Genomic DNA, 23,932 nt, shown 5'->3' on the forward strand with positions numbered 1-23,932 from the left:
TGAAGGAAAATGTACAGGGAACCAATAGTGATGAGAAGAAAACTGTGACTCAAATCAATGGAGTGGACCAGAAGGAAGAAAGAAACAACCAAACAGAAAAGAATGAAGAAACAAGAATTCAAAAAATTGAGGAGAGGCTTAAGAACCTCCAGGACATCTTTAAACACTCCAACATCCGAATTATAGGGGTACCAGAAAAGGAAGAGGAAGAGCAACAAGTGGAAAAGTTATCTGAACAAATTATAGAGGAGAACTTCTCCAATCTGGCAAATGAAAATAGACTTCCAGGAAGTCCAGGAAGCTCAGACAGCCCCAAAGAAGTTGGACCCAAGGAGGAACACACCAAGGCACATCATAATTGCATTACCCAAGATTAAAATGAAGAAGAGAATCATAGAAGAAGCAAGAGCTAAGGAGACAGTTACCTACAAAGGAGTTCCCATCAGACCGTCAGCTGATTTCTCAAAAAACACCTTACAGGCAAGAAGGGGCTGGAAAGAAGTATTCCAAGTCATGAAAGACAAGGACCTACATCCAAGATTGCTCTATCCAGCAAAGCTTTCATTTAGAATGGAAGGGCAGATAAAGTGCTTCCCAGATAAGGTCAAGTTAAAGGAGTTCATTATCACCAAGCCCTTATTATATGAAATGTTAAAGGGACTTATCTAAGAAAAAGAAGATAAGAAACTTGTACAGTAAAATGATAGCAAACTCACAATTATTAACAACTGAACCTAAAACATACTAAGCAAACAACTAGAACAGGAACAGAACCACAGAAATGGAGATCACAAGGAGGGTTAGCAGCAGGGGAGTGGGAGGAGGAGAGGGGGGAGAAGGTATAGAGAATAAGTAGCATAGATGGTGGGGAGAAAAAAGACAGGGGGAGGGCAAGAGCAGTGTGGGAAATGTAGAATCTAAAGAACTTATGACACATTGATATGAACTAAAGGGGGTGTGTAGATGGGAGGGCATGTGCAGGGTGGAGAGGAATGAAGGGGGAAATGGACAACTGTACTGGCATAATCAATAAAATATATTTAAAATGGTAAAAAATTAAAAATCGAGTAAAAGCATTTAATTATAAATAAGAACAAAGTTATCATAAAATAAATAGTTATATCTAGAAGATATTTTGTGTAAGCCTCATGGTAACCACAAAGCATGGGAGACATAGAAGAAAGAAAGAGACAGCAATCAAAGCATACTACTACAGAAAACTATCAAATTCCCCCAAAAATGACAGGAAGAAGAGAGGAGGAAGGAACAAAGAAACTTTGACACACCTGGATTAACAAAATGGTAATAGTAAGTCCTTACCTATCAATAATTCCTTTCTATATAAGTGGATAGATGATTAGGTAAAGAAAATGTTATATATATAATGGAATTTTATTTAGCCTTTAAAAAGGAGAAAATCTGGCCATTTGTGACAACATGGGTGAATCTGAAGGACAACATGCTAAGTGAATTAAGTTCAACACAGAAAAACAAGTATCACATGATCTCATTATTATGTGAAATTTAAAAGAAAACCATTAAACTCATAGTAAGAGAGAACAGAATGCTGTGTATCAGAACCTGGGAGGAAAGATAATGATAATGATCAAAAGGTCACAAGGTTTTAGTTATAAAATATATAAGTTCTGAAGATGTAATGTACAGCATGATGACTGTAATACAGTTAATACTACTGAATTTTATACATGAAATTTGCTAAGACAGTAGATCTGAAGGGTTCTTATCACACACCAAAAAAAGAAAAATAACTGAGAGGGGACTTCCGCCAAGGTGGAGGTATAGGTGGATGTCCCGTACCTTCTCACACAACCAAGTTTAGGGACAACTAAATATTAGCATCAGAAAACACAACCAGAACACGGAAAACTGAACTTTTCAGAAGTCTGCTAACAACAAATTCTTCAGCCCGACCGGTAAGGGGCGAAACCGGTGGCTGGTGAGGAGTTGCAAAGGAGGGCTCGGTCGGACCGGGCGCGGAATCCAGACGCGCGAATCCTGACGCGCAGGTTTCAGACGCAGGATTGGACCTGGTGAGCGACTGACCCACCGGGTGAGCGACTGCGGAGGAGACAGTGGGGAGGCGGTACAGCGTGTTGACTGGGGTTGCCTGATTGTGAGCGAGGGAGTGGGCGGTTGGACCGGCCACGGCGTAGAGGGCGCCGCCATTTCCCCGCTCTGACCATGCCCCCACATACAGCGTCACAACCCAGCGACCTGGGAGTCCAAGGCGCCACTTCTCACATTTAAAGGGCCAGAACAGACCAAAAATGTCGCAGGAAGACCTCAAAGCCCCAGAGATAAATCTAAGCGACGAAGAAATAGCAAAACTCTCAGACGCACAGTTTAAAACACTGGTCATCAGCTTCCTCACAGATCTGGTTGATTATAGCCACAAATTAGAGAAACATATGAAGGCTAAACTAAGGGAAATGAATGGAATTCCACAGGAAACCCATAGAGATGAAAAGGAAACTGGGACTCAAATCAATGGAGTGGACCAGAAGAAAGCAAATAATGGCCAAACAGAAAAGAGTCAAGAAGCAAGAATTCAAAGAAATGAGGAGAGTCTTAGGAACCTCCAGGACATCTTTAAATGCTCCAACATCCGAATTATAGGGGTACCAGAAGGGGGGAAAGACACAACCACCAGTGGAAAAATTATTTGAACAAATAATAAAAGAAAATTTCCCCAATCTGGCAAAGGAAATAGACTTCCAAGAAATCCAAGAAGCCCAGAGAGTACCAAAAATGTTGGACTCAAGAAGAAACACACCAAGGCACATCATAATTACATTAGCCAAAATTAAAATGAAGGAGAGAATCCTAGAAGCAGCAAGAGCTAAGGGGATAATCACCTACAAAGGAGTCCCCATCAGACTGTCAGCAGATTTCTCAAAAGAGACCTTCCAGGCAAGAAGGGGCTGGAAAGAAATATTCCAAGTCATGAAATCTAAAGACCTACAACCAAGATTGCTCTATCCAGCAAAGCTTTCATTTAGAATGGAAGGACAGATAAGGTGCTTCTCAGATAAGACCAAATTCAAGGAGTTCATCATCACCAAACCCCTATTATATGAAATGTTAAAGGGACTTATCTAAGGAAAAGAAGTTAAAGAAACATGAACAGCGAAAGAACAACAAGCTCACAGTTATTAACAACCACACCTAAAATGAAAGCAAACTAAAAGAACAGCTAGATCAGGAGTGGAAATATAGAAATGAAGATCTCAAGGAGGGTTAGCAACAGGGGAGTGGGAGGAGGAGATGGGGGGAGAAGGTACAGAAAATAAGTGGCATAGACAGTAGATAGAAAATAGGTGGGGGGGCAAGAATAGCATGGGAAATATAGAACCTAAAGGACTTGAGACACATGGACATAAACTAAAGGGGGGTAATGGTGGGGATGGGGGGGCAGGGTGGAGGGGAATGAAGGGGGGAATAGAACAACTGTAACAGCATAATCAATTTAAATAAATAAATAAATAAATAAATAAAAATAACTGAGAGGTAATGAATGTGCCAATTTTTGTAGGAGTCATTTTACAATGTATGCATAATTCTAAATACTACATTATGTACTGAAATACATACATTTTATTTTCCCCAAATAGAAATATAAGATTTTTTAAACGGTGAAAAACAGTATGCTTCCCTTTCAGATTAGGAAGAAGGTAACAATCTCTATTCACATCAATTCTTTGTAACATCAAACTGAAAGTTCTAACTATTAAGAACACCAAAAAACAAAAAGAAGAAATAAAAAGCATACAGATTGGAAAGAAAAAATATAGAAGTGTCCCTATTTTCAGATTATATAATTGTCCATGTACAAAATCATAAAAAATACAAAAAGAAAATCTCTAGATTTAATGAGTTCAACAAGGTTATAGGATACAAGAACAACATAAATATCAACCTCATTTTATACAATAACAATGAATATGTGCAAACACAATACCATTTACAATCACTCCAAGGAAAATAAAATATTTTTGGTGAAAATTTAACAAAACAGGTATAGGATGTCTGTGCTGAAAACAACAAAATATTGGTAAGAAGAATCAAAGAAAACCTAAATAAATAGAGAGATATATTGTATTCATGGATTGAAAGACTTGACCTAGTAACAGTATAGATTTTCTCCAAATTAATCATAAGATTAAATTCTTATCAAAACTCGATTAATTTATTTATAAATATAGATAAGCTTATTTTAAATTTGTATGGAAAGGCAACGGACACAAAACAGCAAAAAGAGTTCTGAAGAAAGTGAAAGGAAATCATTCTATTGACAAGATTGACTATGTAGGTACTATCAAGACAGTGTGGCACTGAGTAAGAACCTGGCAGAAATATATGAAAGGACTTCTGGCTAAGGTGGAAGTGTAGGTAGATACAATTTGCCTCCTTGCACATTCAAAAGGAAGACAACAAGAAATTTAAAAACAGAAAATAACGAAAACTTCCAGAAAATTGAACTAAGTCCAACAACCAAGGAGTTAAAGAAGAAACATTTATCCTGACCAGTAGGACGGGTGGAGACAGGAAACTCATAATTATTAACAACTTTTCTGTGGCAAGGAATGTGGCAAGGCAGGGCTAGAGGGTAGGACAGGAGATGTGGCAGCTGGTGGAATGGGCAGTCCCACAATCTTGTGCTGATAAACCAGGAGGAACAACTAGGAAGCAAGACACACCTCACAACCCAGGGTCCCAGGACAGGGAAATAAAGCCTCAAAGCCACTGACTTAAAATACCTGTGGGGGTTGAGGTTGCAGCGGGAAAAACTCCCAGCCTTACAGGAAAGTTTGTTGGAGACCCACAGGGTCCTAGAACATACACAAACCCACCCACCTGGGTGTCAGGACCAGAAGGGCCCAATTTGTTCGTGGGTAGCTGAGGAAGTGACAGAAAGACAGCAAACAAGCAGAATGGTTCCCTCTTGGACCTCTCTTTCACATACATCGTCACAACGCAGAGACACAAGTTGCCCCGCCCTGGCGAACACCTACAGCTCTGCCCCTTACTCTTGCACTGACAGAAAAAAAAAATATGGTCCAAATGAAAGCATAGATCAAAGCTCCAGAAAAAATACAACTCAGCAATAAGGAGATACCCAACCTATCAGGTGCAGAGTTCAAAACATTGGTAATCAGGATGCACACAGAAATGGTTGAGTATGGATGAAAAATAGAGGAAGAAGTGAAGGCTATGCAAATTGAAATAAAGAAAAATGTAGAGGGAACCAACAGTGAATGTCAGGAAACCAGGACTCAAGTCAATAGTTTGGAATAAAAGGAAGAACGAAAAATTCAACCAGAACAGAATGAAGAAACGGGAATTCCAAAAAATGAGGAGAGGCTTAGGAACCTCCAGGACAACTTTAAACATTCCCACATTCAAGTCATAGGAGTGCCAGAAGGAGAAGACTTGGAAGAGCAAGAAATTGAAAGCTTACTTGAAAAATAATGAGAACTTGACTTCCGCCAAGATGGAGGTATAGGTGGATGTGCCGTGCCTTCTCACACAACCAAGTTTAGGGACAACTAAATATTAGCACCAGAAAACACAACCAGAACACGGAAAATTGAACTTTTCGGAAGTCCGTTAACAACAAATTCTTCAGCCCGACCGGTAAGGGGCGAAACCGGTGGCTGGTGAGGAGTTGCAAAGGAGGGCTCGGTCGGACCGGGCGCGGAATCCAGACGCGCGAATCCTGACGCGCAGGTTTCAGACGCAGGATTGGACCTGGTGAGCGACCGAGCAACCCACCGGGTGAGCGACTGCAGAGGAGACAGTGGGGAGGCGGTACAGCGTGTTGACTGGGGTTGCCTGATTGTGGCCAGCGAGGGAGTGGGCGGTTGGACCGGCCACGGCGTAGAGGGCGCCGCCATTTCCCCGCTCTGACCATGCCCCCACATACAGCGTCACAACCCAGCGACCTGGGAGTCCAAGGCGCCACTTCTCACATTTAAAGGGCCAGAACAGACCAAAAATGTCGCAGGAAGACCTCAAAGCCCCAGAGATAAATCTAAGCGACGAAGAAATAGCAAAACTCTCAGACGCACAGTTTAAAACACTGGTCATCAGCTTCCTCACAGATCTGGTTGATTATAGCCACAAATTAGAGAAACATATGAAGGCTAAATTAAGGGAAATGAATGGAATTCCACAGGAAACCCATAGAGATGAAAAGGAAACTGGGACTCAAATCAATGGAGTGGACCAGAAGAAAGCAAATAATGGCCAAACAGAAAAGAGTCAAGAAGCAAGAATTCAAAGAAATGAGGAGAGTCTTAGGAACCTCCAGGACAGCTTTAAACGCTCCAATATCCGAATTATAGGGGTATCAGAAGGGGGAAAGACACAGCCACCAGTGGAAAACTTATTTGAACAAATAATAAAAGAAAATTTCCCCAATCTGGCAAAGGAAATAGACTTCCAAGAAATCCAAGAAGCCCAGAGAGTACCAAAAATGTTGGACTCAAGAAGAAACACACCAAGGCACATCATAATTACATTAGCCAAAATTAAAATGAAGGAGAGAATCCTAGAAGCAGCAAGAGCTAAGGGGATAATCACCTACAAAGGAGTCCCCATCAGACTGTCAGCAGATTTCTCAAAAGAGACCTTCCAGGCAAGAAGGGGCTGGAAAGAAATATTCCAAGTCATGAAATCTAAAGACCTACAACCAAGATTGCTCTATCCAGCAAAACTTTCATTTAGAATGGAAGGACAGATAAGGTGCTTCTCAGATAAGATCAAATTCAAGGAGTTCATCATCACCAAGCCCCTATTATATGAAATGTTAAAGGGACTTATCTAAGGAAAAGAAGTTAAAGAAACATGAACAGCGAAAGAACAACAAGCTCACAGTTATTAACAACCACACCTAAAATGAAAGCAAACTAAAAGAACAGCTAGATCAGGAGTGGAAATATAGAAATGAAGATCTCAAGGAGGGTTAGCAACAGGGGAGTGGGAGGAGGAGATGGGGGGAGAAGGTACAGAAAATAAGTAGCATAGACAGTAGATAGAAAATAGGTGGGGGGGCAAGAATAGCATGGGAAATATAGAACCTAAAGGACTTGAGACACATGGACATAAACTAAAGGGGGGGTAATGGTGGGGATGGGGGGGCAGGGTGGAGGGGAATGAAGGGGGGAATAGAACAACTGTAACAGCATAATCAATTTAAAAAATAAAAAAAATAATGAGAACTTCCCCAATCCAGCAATGGAAATAGACTTCCAGGAAGCCCAGGAAGCTCAGAGAGTCCCAAAGAAGTTGGACCCAAGGAAGCACACACCCCACAGGAACATCATAATTACATTAACCAAGATTAAAAATAAGGAGATAATCTTGGAGGCAGCAAAGGAAAAGGAGACAATTACCTACAAAGGAGTGCCCATAGGACTGTCAGCTGATTTCTCCAAAGAAACCTTGCAGGCAAGACGGGGCTGGAAAGAAGTATCCAAAGTCATGAGAGGCAAGGACCTACATCCAAGATTACAGCAAAGCTATCATTTAGAATGGAAGGGCAGATAAAATGCTTCCCAGATAAGGTCAAGTTAAAGGAGTTTATCATCACCAAGCCCTTATTATATGAAATGTTAAAAGAACTTTTCTAAGAAAAAGAAGATAAAGGAAATACAAACAGTAAAGTGACAAAAAACTCACCAATTAACAACTGAACCTAAAACAAAAAACAAAAACAAACTAAGCAAACAACTAGAACAGGAACAGAATCACAGAAATGGCGATCGAATGGAGGGTTATCAGTGGGGAGGGGTATGGGGGAAAAAGTAAAGGGAATAAGAAGCATAATTGGTAGGTACAAAATAGACCCGGAGAGGTTAAGTATAGTATGCGAAATGTAGAAGCCAAAGAACTTACATGTATGACCCATGGACATGAACTAAGGTGGGGGAATGATGATGGGAGAGAGCTACAGGGTGGAAGAGAATAAAGGGTAGAAAAATATGGGGCAATTATAATAGCATAATCAATTAAAAATATTTTTTAAAAAGACAATGCAGTACTGGTGGAGGATAGATATGTAAATCAGTGAACAGAACAGAGAATGACAAAGAGAGCCCCAGAAATAGGCCCAACATTTTTTTAGATTATTTATTTATTTATCTTTAGAGGGAAAGGGAAGGGAGAGAAGGAGAGAAATATCAATGTATCATTGCCTCTTGTGAGTCCCCCTGCTGGGAACTGACCTGCAACCCAGACATATGCCCTGAATGGGAATCAAACCGCAATCATGTGGTTCGCAGGCCCGTGCTCAATCCACTGAGCTACACCAGCCAGGAGGCCCAACACTTTTGACAATGGTACATAAGCGGTTCAGGAGAAGGGATAGCCTTCTACAATGGTGCTGCAGCACTCAGACATCCATAGGGGAAAAAAAGAACCTTGACCTGCATTCATACCTTATACAAATATTAACACAAAATAAATAATAAGCTTAAATTTAAAACATAAAAGTATATGTTTAGAATAAGAAGAGAAAATCTTTGGTGAAGAATGTTTAGAATTGGCACTAAAGGCCAATTTAAACCTATTTAAAAAATTAGGGGGACTTCCGCCAAGATGGAGGCATAGATGGATGTGCCGGGCCTTCTCACACAACCAAGTTTAGAGACAACTAAATATTAGCAATAGAAAACATAGTCAGAACACAGAAAATTGAACTTTTCGGAAGTCCGCTAACAACAAATTCTTCAGCCTGACAGGTAAGAGGGGCGAAACCAGCGGCTGGTGAAGGAGTTGCAAAGGAGGGCTCGGTCGGACCGGGCGCGGACTCCAGGCGCGCAATCCAGACGCGCAGATTCCAGACGCAGGGTTGGACCTAGTGAGCGACTGAGTGAGCGACCTCGGGGAGACAGCTGGGGAGCGGGACAGCGTGTTGACTGTGGTCTGCATTTGTCGAGCAAGGGAGTGGGCGGTTGGACCGGCCCCACCGCGAGCGCCATTTCCCCGCTCTGACCACGCCCCCACATACAGCGTCACAACCCAGCAACCGGGGAGTCCAAGGCGCCGCTTCTCACACTTAAAGGGCCAGAACAGACCAAAAATGTGCAGGAAGATCTCAAAGCCCCAGAGCCATAAATCTAAGCGATGAAGAAATAGCAAAACTCTCAGACGCACAGTTTAAAACACTGGTCATCAGGTTCCTCATAGAACTGGTTGATTATAGCCACAAATTAGAGAAACATATGAAGGCAAAACTAAGGGAAATGAATGGAATTGCACAGGACACCAATAGCAATGAAAAGGAAACTGGGACTCAAATCAATGGAGTGGACCAGAAGAAAGCAAATAATGGCCAAACAGAAAAGAGTCAAGAAGCAAGAATTCAAAGAAATGAGGAGAGTCTTAGGAACCTCCAGGACATCTTTAAACGCTCCAACATCCGAATTATAGGGGTACCAAAAGGGGGGAAAGACACAGCCACCAGTGGAAAACTTATTTGAACAAATAGTAAAGGAGAATTTCCCCAAGCTGGCAAAGGAAATAGACTTCCAGGAAATCCAGGAAGCTCAGAGAGTCCCAAAAATGTTGGACGCAAGAAGGAACACACCAAGGCACATCATCATTACATTAGCCAAAATTAAAATGAAGGAGAGAATCCTAGAAGCAGCAAGAGCTAAGGGGACAGTCACCTACAAAGGAGTCCCCATCAGACTGTCAGCAGATTTCTCAAAAGAGACCTTCCAGGCAAGAAGGGGCTGGAAAGAAGTATTCCAAGTCATGAAATTCAAAGACCTACAACCAAGATTGCTCTATCCAGCAAAACTTTCATTTAAAATGGAAGGACAGATAAGGTGCTTCTCAGATAAGATCAAATTCAAGGAGTTCATCATCACCAAGCCCTTATTATATGAAATGTTAAAGGGACTTATCTAAGAAAAAGAAGTTAAAGAAACATGAACAGTGAAAGGACAACAAACTCACAGTTATTAACAACCACACCTAAAACAAAAGCAAACTAAAAGGACAGCTAGATCAGGAGTGGAAACATAGAAATGAAGATCTCAAGGAGGGTTAGCAACAGGGGAGTGGGAGGAGGAGAAAGGGGGAGAAGGTACAAAAAATAAGTGGCATAGACAGTAGATAGAAAATAGGTGGGGGGCAAGAATAGCATGGGAAATATAGAATCTAAAGGACTTGAGACACTTGGTCATAAACTAAAGGGGGGGTAATGGTGGGGATGGGGGAGTAGGGTAGAGGGGAATGAAAGGGGGAATAGAACAACTGTAACAGCATAATCAATAAAATAATAAATAAATAAATAAATAAATAAATAAATAAATAAATAAATAAATAAAAAATTGGCTTTGTCAACGTGAAATATATATATATATATTTGTTCTGCTAAAGACTCTGATAAAAGGACAAGATAAGCTATACATTGTGACTCTAAAAAATAGTAAGAGGGCAACTTACAGTGGTAGTTATACAAATATACATACGCGTCAAATTGTTATAAGTAACACACACACAAATGAGTGTACATAAAACAGATAAAATCTGAGTAAGCTCTGTAAATGTGGTACCAATGTCACTCTCCTGCTGTGAATGTTGCACTGTAGTTATACAAGATATTGCCATCGGGGGAAACAAAATGAAAGGTGCATAACCTGGGATATGCCTGGATTCTTTTGGTAACTTCCTGCTCATCTATTACTATTTCAATATGAAAAAATACAATTAAATTGTTGAAAATTTAATTTAAACGAAATGGACACCTACCTGCCGGTTTGTGAAGACAGAGTAGCATTCCTTCACAAGGACTGCTTTGATCAGGTCTGGGTCAGTGATAGCTAACACAGGCTGTCGGCCATCGTAGAGCCTGTGTAGTGAAAACAGAGCTCATTCAGTTTAACAAGCCAGCTTCTGCAGCTGGAGCCACGTCTGAAAGTCCAGGCTTTCATTCTGATGTGACATAACCCATATTCCTTGTGATCATTGTTGCTGGAGTTTTCTTTTTTGTGTTTTTTAAATTCTTTAATATAAATTATATATTTCTTATCCTACTATTCTTTTTTTAATGTCATTGTTCAAGTACAGTTTTCTGCCTTTTACTCCCATCCCAGTCCACCCCCCCAGCCCTCTCCACCTCCCTCCCATTTCCATTCCCTGCTTGTTTTTGTCCATGTGTCCTTTATACTTGTTCCTGTGAACCCTTCCCCTTTTCCCCTGAAATTCCCTCCCCTCTCCCCTCTGGTCACTGTCAGCCTGTTATTGGAAATAGCATGAGAACATTTAAACCTAGGTCATGTACCTGGGTGTTTCCTATACCATTCTTATAATTTTTTGTATGCTTAAAATATTCACTATCAAAAAGGAAGTTAAGTTAGTAAGTAGATGAAGGCAAGTAAATAATCTGAGAACATAAAAATAATAAGGAGAGCCTGGGTAGGTACTCAGTCACTTAAAAATACACTTTTGGTAATGGAAAATATACCATAAACAATAAAAAGGAAGAGATACACTTTTGAAGATAATCAAAAACATAAAAATGCATATGACAGAATATTAGGTGAAAATATACACATACTGTTCACAAATATGTAAAAATGAGTCTGCAAATAAAAAAGACTTGAAATGCTCAAAAAGATATAGCAGAAATATGAATGATTTCTATGCTCTTTTTCTAAAATTCGATTACTAGTTTACAATTGCTTAAAGGAAATATTTTAACTGCTAAAGAGAGGCCCTTGGTAGAATCCAGTTTAGAAATATTTGAAACAAACAACAAAGAGAATAAAAAACACAGAGAAGCATGTATGATTCATTTACAAATATTTTCCTTTCATTACTTATATTTATTCTACATGTGGGTCATAACTGGCCCTGGGCTCCAAGCAGGCTACATCTGCCAGCAGCAGGGCAAGCCCTCTCCTGCTGCACCCACCACCCCTCCAGCAGCTCCCAACAGGAACAGCCCCAGCAACTGCCTGAGGCCACTTTACAAAGTCCTTAGGTCCATCAGCCCACCAGGGAGCAGTGTGGTTTAGAAATATCCTACATCTCTTCAAAGGTAGTAGAACAGAGTACATAAAGCAATCAATACTTGTATAAACTAAACTTCTATTGAGAAGGGTTGCTTTAAATCTTTTTAAAAACCCAAACTCCATATTTTCAGAGAAATTTTAAAAAGCTGAGCAGATATGGTTTCCCTTTCCATTTACCTATACCCACAGCCTTTTCCTAATGACATAACAAATCCAAATTTAAAATGAAGGACTTTGGCTTTTAATTAATAGTCAATCATGTGGGAAGGAGTTGTAATAGGCATTTATGAGCCTATATTGGAAGAGCCTGAAATAATGCATTTCACCCAATGGAAGGAGACCTAAGGGAGGAAAAATGGAGAAGAGGGGCATGATGAGACTGGACAGAAGGTGATGCCAGGAGTCCCTAGGCCACTGAAGTCTGGAGAGTAACAACAACCTGCAACTCTCCAACTCAATTCAGAATGCAGACCTGGACACCTGGCGACATCTGGGATCCCTGGTAGGACAAGCCTCCAAAACCTTTACCACAAGTGCTTCATCCTGAGAGGCTCTGGGCTGAGACTGTCCTCCACACCATGGGACCCTCATCATAACAGCAAGTAAATCCACTGGGAGTTTCCCCAGTACTCACCCCCACATTCTTCCATACTTTTTAAAACATTCCTGGTCAAAATCCCAAAAACCCTGCAAGGAGAAACAAAATCAGATTATTGATCTGAATGTACTGGCCTCTACCTCTCACTGGAACCAAAATGACTTGAATCCCATGAACTCAGATGGACTGTGTTTCTGTGTTTCACGCTGATAGAGGGAAGCTCTTATTCAGCAGTGTCTTGGGAAACAGAGAGGAAATAGAGGAGATATTTGCAGTGGGGAATTTAAAATCACTCTTGAATTTTCTCCAAGTAGTGTTGATACTTGACTTACCCTTGTGTTTGATACTAAGTAACTCCTGTCTTTCAGAAGGGCTTTGTTGTGCATGTATTATCTCTCAAACCCCATAACCCCCAGAATTATTACCTCCATAGACTCCTGGACTGAAGCTGAGGGAGAGTAAGAGTGGCCTGCACACTCTTTGATCTCCTGGTGCAGCATCTTTTTATTTCTCTCATCTGACCTTTCTGAATTCTAGCAGAATGAGGAACTTTATCACCAGTGATCTCTTGAAGTCTAATAGATTTACGTAAGTCTCAGGCGTGTATGTTGAGTAAGTATGTGAGTGAATGAATGAATGAATGAATGAGAAAGTACTTGCTTTCCAGTTTTATGGATCAACGTGGAAAAGATGGGGAAATGCCAGCACTACACAAGAACAGAGCAAATTAAAATGCTTTCTTTGAGTTTTAAATTCTGTAATTAAAAAAGAACACATCTTGCTATTGCTAAGTTTTAGTTGTGAAATTTGATATTTTAACTATACAAAAGAAGTTCCAGAAATGTGGGCCCTGGAGTGCATCTGTAAGGAGTTGACTGGGAATGGTAGAGAGGAAAATATTGCCTTATCGGAGGCAAAAATCTATGGGAAGTTCTTAGACTAAGAGGCAGTGAGATCCCAGCTGGGAGAATTAGAATCTGAGAATCAAGCCTCTCCCTTGAGGGAAAGAAAATCTGAGGCACAGAGCAACCTGCACACAGGCTCTGCCTGCTGGCCTAAGGAAGCTCTTAGCTCTCCGTTCAAGGGTTGCCCCCTGGGCAAAGGATCAGGACTGAATCAACCATGAAGGTTTTACCAAAATTCACAATCCATGAAGTTCTGAATTCATTTCTTTCAGATAAACTAAAATTTTAATAACTTTGTCAAATCATCTTCTCTCTAATGGCTTTATATAAGTAACTGCTTTTTTTAAAAAACCCCACATGACTCTTTAGGAGGTTGAAGAGACAAACACCATCTTTCATCAGTTATAACCACTCCCTCTCAGACTCAGCCATAAGCTTCCTCCTTTGAACGCAGAGAGATAAAGCATAAGCTCTTGTTCCATCTTTCAAGTCCCACAAAGACATCATGAGAACCAAAGTGTGAGTTAGAACCATGAAAATATCAGCAGGGATTTAGCCATTCTTGAGAGAATTCAAGGATGTATGTACAAATTACCCAATGGTGAGTACTTGGGCTACCTCATACACTGAAGTTTCACAGCTGTCCAGGAGGAAGAAGGAAAAAAAGGCTACCCAGAACATATCCTAGGAACAGGAACGTCTGACTCTGGCATAGTCAACCTCATGAGGCACTACCAGGCACCTCTTCATGCATTTGTCCTAATACTCAGCATGATTATATCTTCCTGGGAACCTGCACCTGGCAGAAGGAAAATCCTCCTCTGGATGCACACAAGTTGGAATATTAAATCATGTCCTGAATCAGCCAGAGAGCTCTGCTGCCCAACCAAGACAAAATGTGAGGCTCTGAACAGCTGACATAGAGCCCTGGGTAAACCTGGTGATGGGCTGGGTGGTGCCTAAGCTGCCCTTTCTGAAAAGCATGAAACCACTGAACTTCCCCTTGAGGACAGCCCTTTTGCTATGGAACTCAGCTGCAATTTGTAATCATAAGAAGCAAAAGAGGAATCCCAAACAACACTCACCCTACGATAGCCCAGAACGGTTCCCACAAACGGGAGGGGTGTTGGCCCAGGAATTCCTAGCTTCTTAAAAGTTCCATGTGTATGGGTCCCATATCTTTAAAGTGAAGGAGAAAAACATGTTATGGGGTTAATGGAACAGGTGCAGAGTCTGGCCATTCACTGACTCACAACTGGACCAGTCAAGCTAGGGAATGAACATGTAAGCCATCAATAATAACAGCAACTCCAACAGCAGTAATTACATTCTCTTCTCACCTCTTTTCCCATTTCTACTGTGAGACACGCAAAAAGTAACAATTAGAAAAAAGTGGCTGAAGTTTCATGGACCATAGAGGCAAATTAGAAAAGTATGGCTGATGAGGAGGCTCTGTATAACCGTTCAACATGCCCTATCAGCACTTTCTGCTAAAGGGGCCTTTCAGACTTCTGCACCTTCCTGTTTATTGCAAAAAATGTGCTATACAACATAAAATATGTTTTAGAAAGCTGAATTAAAACTTTGTCCCCTCTTCTTTAGAGGTTTCCCTTTAAGAAAGTATAGGTTTCTAGCATTCCCTGCAATATTAATAATCTTATAATAAGTGATGAAAATGGTAAAATAATGTGTAAAAGAACTCATGCTCAAGGACAGCAGAGGAGCCTGAGCTGGGCCCAGGTGGGTGTGCGGATCCTTCCTCCAGAAACTTGGTGAAGTTATGTGCACTGACTGTTGAAACCTGGGGTACCTTTGGATAGTCCCAACCCAGTTCTTCCTTGGCCATGACATCCATGGCAAATCAATTAAACCCATTTCTGCTTCTGAACTTCAGCACTTGAGTGAATGCATCAGCAATGTTCATCCCTCGAGGGACCTGGTCTGGTGTCTAAACTCATATGATCCATAGCAAGGCAGAGGATGGGCTGTGTGAATTCCATGGCTTCTTTCCAGCTTTCCCTTTTTGGTAGAGCAATGCTGCTTTTGGTAAAGCCAGTCATTTCTATTGCACTTACATTGCGTTGCCATAAGAGGGCATGGTCTATCTACAGCAATGACTCACAGCTGTACCAGTGTCTCCTAAGGCACCAAATTTGTTTATCCAGTGGTGAAAGCATCTAGTGACAGGCCCACTGCCACACAGACCACACAGTGTGACTTAGATGGTGTCCCTCTCCCCAGGTTCAGGCAGAAGAGATGCCTACCCTGCTGTCCTGTGAAACCAGGGTTTCTGGGAGAAATATCCTCCTACTCCTTCCAGAAGGCCTCGCTTACCCTCACTGCATCACAATCTCACTTACCTGCACTATGAGATTAAAATAACCAGTTATGCATATCTATCTATCTATCTATCTATCTATCTATCTATCTATCTATCTATATACAATCTATGTCATGCATGTATGTATTTGTACAATGGACTCATATTTCAGATATTATTCTAGTTGGGTGAGGTTACTTACACACCTTTGTAGTCACAAATCTTGTACCAATAGCCTCTTTTATTCTACAGAAAGGACATGCCAGAAATAGTCTTATGTCAGTAAAAAAAATCTAATATTAAATAGAATAAAATTTAACACTATCAAGTTATTCTAAAATGTCATCAGATGGAAACTATATTGCCCTGATATGCTGTATTCATAACATTTCTTTCAATTAATTAAAATAATGTTTATATTTTCTATATTCAAGTCATCATGATTCCTACTCTTCATGAAAGTGAAATTGAGATAGAAGTCACACAGGACATGGAGGGGGCCTTCCCTACCCACATGTCCAAAATACCTCCTATCCCAACCTGCTACGTAATGGCAGAAATCCCACTCTTGAAAGGAATTCCTCTGCTAGATGGCTTGGTTTATCCTCCTGTACTGCAACTTACTGGAAAAAATATTTAAATGCACATTGGCTTGTGGGTTTGTGCCTTTACAGGCTGTTAGCAGATTTCATGTCAGGAGGAAAATAAATCTCTATAATAATGCTAACCCTCTGTGAAGACTAGAAGATGAAGATGAAATAAAAGAATACAATGTCAAAATTGCTGCAACTTTCTTCTGCTCTAGTTTCTCATGAAGGGAGAATACTTCAATAGTTCTGCCTATTATAGGGTGATGGAACTGAGTGTTAGGAGGAGAGTGTCAGGAGAGAGACACTGAATAAAGGGAAGAGCTAGTGTGAAGAGAAGGGGCCGTGTCCAGCACCCCATACATAGCCCACACTCAATCCACTGAGCTACACCAGCCAGGGCCCAGAAGCCCATTGTTTTTGATCTGCCTCTGCTGAACTCCTAGGGTCATTCAGACTAGGTCTGGAATCACCCTAGGAGCAAATAATTTCACCAAAGCATGTGGGCTACAGAAATTGGGAGTTGGGGGCAGATGGGATATTACTCCTCAAAAGATCAAAGTCAGATCAATAATAACCCCTTTGGTGTTTGTAGACCCCCAAATTTAAACAACTTTTCCTTTACTGACTGTTGGATCATCAAAACAGAGAAGGGAAAGGGGGGCCTGATGAGCTCCCCAAGTCCAAGATTACAGAGGACATGAGTCTGGACAGTTTACTCACAGATAGATGAGCACCAGGCTGGTAGCCAGGAGAACCCAGGTTTCTGTGGAAAAGCTTGGGATCAGGTCCATGGCCACTTTCCTCCCGAGATTCTCTCCTCTGAATTTTCCTTGCAGCACCGTGTGCTCTTCTCAGCAGGCCTGTGTGTGAGAAATTTCCCTTCCCACCCAGTGGATATTCAATGAGACTGGCTATTTATATAGTGGGAGAGGGGGTGGGGCCAGATCTGACCCAGCAGAAATGCCATCTGTGCTCAAACTTCAGGTGACCTCTCAACTTAATATTTGGCAAAGCCTCATGGAAACTCCCACTTTGACCACCCTTGAGTTCATGTTCTGTGAGTAATCAGTGAACAACTCACTTCATTTTATCAGTATGCCCAAAGGTTACAGAAACTCAGGTAAGGCACTGGCCTTAAATCTCTAACCTGTCCTCGACTCCATGGCTGCCTGCACTAAGAAACACTTGAAATCCTTCAAACAAGCTAAGTCTCAAGATCTTTACCCCTACAGTTTCCTCTACCAAGAAATGTCTCTGTGCCCTAGAAGATTCCTACTCATCCTTCAAAACTCAACTCAGACAGAAACGCTTCTTTTGGAGTCTTTCCTAATGAATCTCCTTGAACAGTTATCACTGCTTCTTCCTCTAGGTAACTTAAAAATTAACTATTGAGGAAGATGGCAGCGAGGTAGGTGGGAGTGGAGCCCACTTCCCCCTGCACACAGGTAAAACACCTAGCTGATCTACTGAGGAACAGAGTGAACAGCCAACAGTACCCAGCATGTATGAAAATAGAAGACCAAAAATAGTAGAGGGCATTGAAAAACTAGACAGGAAGGAGAGTGCTTCAGGACAGTAAGGTCCCTGGGACCAGTGCAGTGGCTGCAGCCCCTGGTCCAGCACTGACAGGTCTGCCACAGGGTTCTTGGGAGCAGGCTGGGTTAACAGCTCCCTCCCCTTCCAAACAAGGCTTGGGCAGCACTGGGAGAGACCTGGTTGCTTGAAGTTGTAGAGAGAGAAATAAGGACTAAGAGGCAAACACACAGGGGCTGTGAGTACTCACTGAGTGTGTGGATGCAGGCTGAGGAAAGTTGGACCATGATGGGCCCTGACCTGGATGTTCTTGGTTTGGATGGAGAATTGGGCTGTGTGAGAGGCCAGGCCTCCATATGGAGTGGCAGGCTTAAGCAGGAGGAATTTCTCAAAAAGAAAAAGTGAAAAAAGAGACACTGGCAACTGTTTAGGACATTCTCCTGCAGCAGCCACTTTGGACTCCTCCCCACCCAGCAGCGCTGTTCTTGGGAGGTGGTGTGGAAGGTCCTGGGAACACTCCTATAAATTGGGAAGAGTGTGTGCCTGAACCTGAGGGATGGGAGGCTACTGGGGAACTGGGCTGGAGGCTGACTAACTGCAGATCAGGAATAGAGAAAAACTAAATCAATCAACCCTCAGCCAGCTGCAGGCAGAAAGAACAGAAAAACTGGCTTAGCCAGTTTGAAGCCAGCAGGAGGCTTTTTTATTCTTTTAAGTAATTCTTGATTATTTAAAAAAATTTAACTCCTTCTTCCTGTCTTTCCTTCTTTCTTGTTTTATTCCTCTTCTCTTCTTCCCCTTTTATCTCTTCCTCCTTCCTTCTTTTTCTTTTTATATTACCCACAAGTGAGGCAAACAAAAAACAAACAAACAAAAAAACCCCAAACATCTTGAAACTGTGAAAAGACCAGAGTAGTTGGACCCAAAGAGGGGGCATCCCAACAGCTGAGAAGGTGAGAAGAATTTCACTTGGCTACTACAGAGAATTTGCAGGTTATTGCATATTTCTATTATTATTTTCATTACTCTTACATCTTTTACTTTATGAGTGTTTTTGTATGCCTCATCTTTCAGATTAGTCTTCCTCACTTGGCTGGTTATCGCATTGTTCGACTGGTTTCCCTTGGTTCTCTCTTTCATAGTGTATTGTTGATTTACTGCCTCTCACTTCACTTGTGTTCCATTAGTACACTACTCTGAGTCCTATATTTCCAATTCTGGTTATCCAGATCACATAGATTCTGTCATGTGATTGTTGCTCTATTATTATTGTAAATAATAGCTGCTCTATACAATTGAAACACTACACAACACCACTCCCACCTCTTAGCGCCCTTCATAGTTTCCTGAACTCTATTACTGTTGTAGTTAATTCTATTCTCTTACACACTAAACCTATTTTCTATCCTTTACTCTCACTTTACCTCAGAATCTGACCTCCAACAAGCTCTCTGCTCTCTAGACCCAACTCATAATCCTCTCACCCCCACCATAAAAGTCTTATCTCCTTTCCATCATTTCTAAAAAGTGGCCTGTTGGGGGGAATATCACGGTTAACACTATATATAGCCAAAGGATCTCCTATCTCTTGTCTACCAGCTGCTACTGTAAATATCATAGAATACTCTCTTGCTGTCTTAAAACATTTTGCCTTCCCCCTCCAACTGCTCACAAAAAAGAGTAGGTGGAAGCTGTCAACACCAGGATACCTGCTGGAAGAGGAAACCCAACAACAAAGGAACCACCAACAGATAACAACAGAAAAAGGTGAAGGAAGGAGCAGAAGGCACACTAGCCTCAATTCAGGACCTATCTGGAAATACAACTAAATAGTGGAGAAATTACCCAGAACAAACAACTGAATAAAAGCAAAAGAGAATCCTCCAAACCTTGTACACATGGAAGAACCAGCTTCAACACACCTGCCCACACCTGCACAACAGAATACAAGAGGTGGTGGACAGAGTGACCCTCAGTTAACCAGCTGGTGAATAGGACCCTCCAAAGAAAGACCTAACAACAATAGAAACCCAAAGACAAACACAGAGCCAACTTAAACGACAGTCCAAGACCAGTGAGCTTGAGAGATCAAGGAAACTACACCACTGAATCTCACAGGTATTCTGCCATAGAAGTTCACACCATAAACCCAGGGAATCAGAAAAGATAATTTAGGAAGCAGAGGCTAACAAGAAGAGTCTCACAAACAATGGGAAGACAGAGAAACAATTCCCAAATGAAAGAAAAGGAGAAAGCCTCAGAAAGAATGCTAAATGAAATAGAGGCAAGTCAACTATCAGATATTGAGTTCAAAGCAGTGGTTATCAGGAAGTTCAATGAGCTCACAGTGAATTACCAAAAACTACAGGGAAACTACAATGAACTCACTGCAAACTACATCAAAATGAAACAGGAAATAGAAACTATCAACAAGGGCCAAGAGGAAACGAAGAATACAATTTCTGAACTGAAGAACACAGTAGAAGGAATCAAAAGCAGGCTCGATGAAGCAGAGGATTGGACCAGCAAGCTGGAGGACAAGGTAGAAAAAAACACCCAGAACAATGGAGGCAAGGAAAAGAGGCTTCATTCTAAAGAATGAAGAGGGATTAAGGGAAATGCAGAACAACATGAAATGTAATACTATCCATATAATAGGGATTCGAGAAGAAGAAAAAGGGCAAGGGGTAGAAAACCTGTTTAAAAAAGTGATGATGGAAAACTTCCCTAATTTGATGAGAGAAAAAGTCACACAAATCCAGGAAACACAGAGAGTCCCAATCAAGAGGAACCCAAAGACGCCCACTTCAAGACACATCATAATTAAAATGGCAAAATTCCCAGACAAAGAGAGAATCTTAAAGACAGCAAAGGAAAAACAGAAAGGAACATGCAAGGGAGCCCCAATACAACTAGCAACTGGCTTCTCAGTGGAAATGCTCCAAGCCAGAAGGGAATGGCAAGAAATATTCCAGGTAATGAAAACCAGAGGCCTGCAACCAAGACTACTTTATCCAGCAACACTCTCAGTTAAAATGGAAGGCCAAATAAGGAGCTTCCCAGACAAAAGAAGTCTCAAAGAATATGCCTCCTCCAAACCAGCTCTGCAGAAGATGCTAAAGGGATTGCTTTAAGAATAAGAAGAAAAACAGTGAAAGAGAGAGTAACATGAGTACAAAAAGTGGCAATGAATAAGTACCTATCAATAATAACCTTAAATGTAAATGAATTAAATATCCCAACTGAAAGACACAGAATACTAGAATGGATAAGAAAACATGACCCACACATATGCTGCTTACAGAAGACCAAACTCAGAACAAAAGACCAACACAGACTGAAAGTGAAGGGCTGAAAATAAATATTCCAAGCAAATGGACAGGAAAAAAAAAGCCAGGATAGCAATACTCATATTGAGCAAAATAGACCTTAAAAAGGGGTCATAAAGAAAGACCCAGAAGGTCACTTCATAATACGCAAGGGAGGAGTCCATCAAGAAGACATAAACAACCCCTGGCTGGTGTATCTCAGTGGACTGAGTGCAGGCTTGTGAACCAAAGAAGGCATAAACATAGTAAATATATATGCACCCAACATAGGAGCACCAAAATGCATAAAGAAAATCTTGGAGGACTTCAAGAAAGATACTGACGGCAACATAATTATAGTAGGTGATTTTAACACCCCACTCTCAAAAATGGACACATCTTCCAAACAAAATATCAACAAAGATATTGTGGCAATGGACAATGCCCTAGATGAAATGGACTTAACTGATATATAGAGAGCTCTTTAGTCCAAAGAATCAAAATACACATTCTTTTCAAATGCACGTGAAACATTTTCAAAGATAAACCACATGATAGGACAGAAAACAAGCCTCAACAAATTCAAGAAAATTAACATCATACCAAGCATTTTCTCCAACCACAAGGGACTGAAACTAGAAAGCAACCCCAAGGAAAAAAACCCAAAACACTCAAAATCATGGAGATTGAATATCATGCTATTAAATAATGAATGGGTCAAGAATCAGATTAGGGAAGAAATCAAAAAGTTTCTGGAAACTAACAAAAATGAACTCACAACAATCCAAAACTTATGGGACACAGCAAAGGCAGTCCTGAGAGGGAAGTTCATAGCAATACAGGACTACCTAAACAATATGGAAACATTTCAAATAAACAGTCTAACCCTACACCTACAGGAACTTGAGGAACAATAACAAAGACAGCCCAGAGCAAACAGAAGGAAGGAAATAACCAAGATCAGAGCAGAATGAAATGACGTAGAGATGAAAAGCACAATTCTAAGGATCAATGAATTCAAGAGCAGGTTCTTTGAAAAGACAAACAAAATCAACAAGCCTTTAAGCAGGTTCATCAAGAAAATAAGAGAGAGGATCCAAATAAACACAATCAGAAATAAAAGAGAAGAGATTAAAATTGATACCACAGAAATACAAAGGCTTGTATGCCAAGGAATTTGAAAACCTATGTGAAATTAACAAATTTCTAGAAAAATATAGTCCTCCAAAACTCAAAGAAGAAGAAGCAGAAAGCCTGAATGGACCAATTACAGCAGATGAAATTGAAGCAGTAATCAAAAAACTCCGGACACACAAAGCTCTGGACATGATGGTTCCACAGGAGAATTCTACAAAGCATTTAAGGAAGGGCTAACCCTTATCCTTCACAGACTATTCCAAAAAATCCAAAATGATAGAAGACTCCCATACTCTTTTTATGAAGCCAGCATCATCCTAATCCCAAAACCAGATAAAGACACAACAAAGAAAGAAAACTTCAGGCCAATATTGCTGATGAACATAGACGCTAAAATCCTCAACAAAATGCTGGCAGACCACATCTGACAATACATTTAAAAGATAATACACCATGACCAAGTGGGATTCATTCCAGGGATGTAAGGATGGTACAATATTCACAAATCAGTACATGTAATACATCACATAAATAAAAGCAAAGACAAAAATCACATGATCATATCAATAGATTCAGAAAAAGCATTTGATAAGGTACAGCACCCATTTATGATAAAAAAAAAACCACTCAGCAAAGTGGGAATAGAGGGAGCATTCTTCAACATAATAAAGGCCATATATGAGAGACCTACAGCCAACATCATACTCAGTGGGTGGGCAAAAACTAAAATCTTTTCCACTAAGATCAGGAACAAGACAATGATGTCCACTTTCACCAGTACAATTCAACATACTGCTGGAAGTCCTAGCCAAAGCAATCAGACGAGAAAAGGAAATAAAAGGCATCCCAATTGGAAAAAAGGAATAAAAACTCATTGTTTGCAGATGACATGATAGTGTACATAGAAAATTCTATAGACTCTGCCAAAAAACTGCCTAACCTAATAAATGAATTTGGCAAAACAGGTAGATGCAAAGTCAATATCCAGAAATCAAAGACATTTTTGTATACCAACAATGAAGCAACAGAATCAGAAATCAAGAAAAACATACCATTTGATATAGCAAAAAGAAAAAATAATAATAAAGTACCTAGAAATAAACCTAACCAAGGAAGTAAAAGACCTGTATTCAGAAAACTACACAACACTGAAGAAAGACACAAACAAATGGAAACATATACCGTATTCATGGATTGGAAGAATTAACATCATCAAAATGTCTATACTAGTTAAAGAAATTTACAGATTCAATGCAATACCTATTAAAGTACCAATGGCATATTTCACAGACATAGAACAAACACTTCAAAAATTTATATGGAACCATAAACAAAGAGAAAAGTAGGCAGGATCACAATATCTGATATCAAACTGTAGTACAAGGCCATTGTAATCAAAACAGACTGGTACTGACATAAAAATAAGCACATGGACCAATTTAAAAAAACAGAGAGCCCAGAAATAAGCCCAACTCTCTACAGTGAATTGATATT

The 23,932-nt window shown here is 40.6% G+C and overlaps 1 protein-coding gene across 1 annotated transcript in view; it reads right to left on the reverse strand.

Moving 5' to 3' along the window:
* Positions 1 to 17,372, reverse strand: part of LOC119056719 (cytochrome P450 3A12-like) — a gene marked incomplete at its 3' end in the record, with an annotated part of 44,776 nt that extends 27,404 nt beyond the window's left edge. The window contains exons 1-4 of the mRNA XM_053662445.1: positions 17,181 to 17,372; positions 14,636 to 14,729; positions 12,682 to 12,734; positions 10,783 to 10,882 (exon numbers count right to left, since the gene is read on the reverse strand). Of these exons, the coding sequence (XP_053518420.1) occupies positions 10,783 to 10,882; positions 12,682 to 12,734; positions 14,636 to 14,729; positions 17,181 to 17,251 (318 nt within the window). The remainder of the gene's footprint in view (positions 1 to 10,782; positions 10,883 to 12,681; positions 12,735 to 14,635; positions 14,730 to 17,180) is intronic.
* Between the last annotated feature and the right edge of the window lie 6,560 nt (positions 17,373 to 23,932).

The sequence above is a fragment of the Artibeus jamaicensis genome, unplaced genomic scaffold (genome assembly GCF_021234435.1).
Source record: "Artibeus jamaicensis isolate MK-2021 breed Jamaican fruit bat unplaced genomic scaffold, CSHL_Jam_final contig_2486, whole genome shotgun sequence".
NCBI classification, from domain to species: domain Eukaryota; kingdom Metazoa; phylum Chordata; class Mammalia; order Chiroptera; family Phyllostomidae; genus Artibeus; species Artibeus jamaicensis.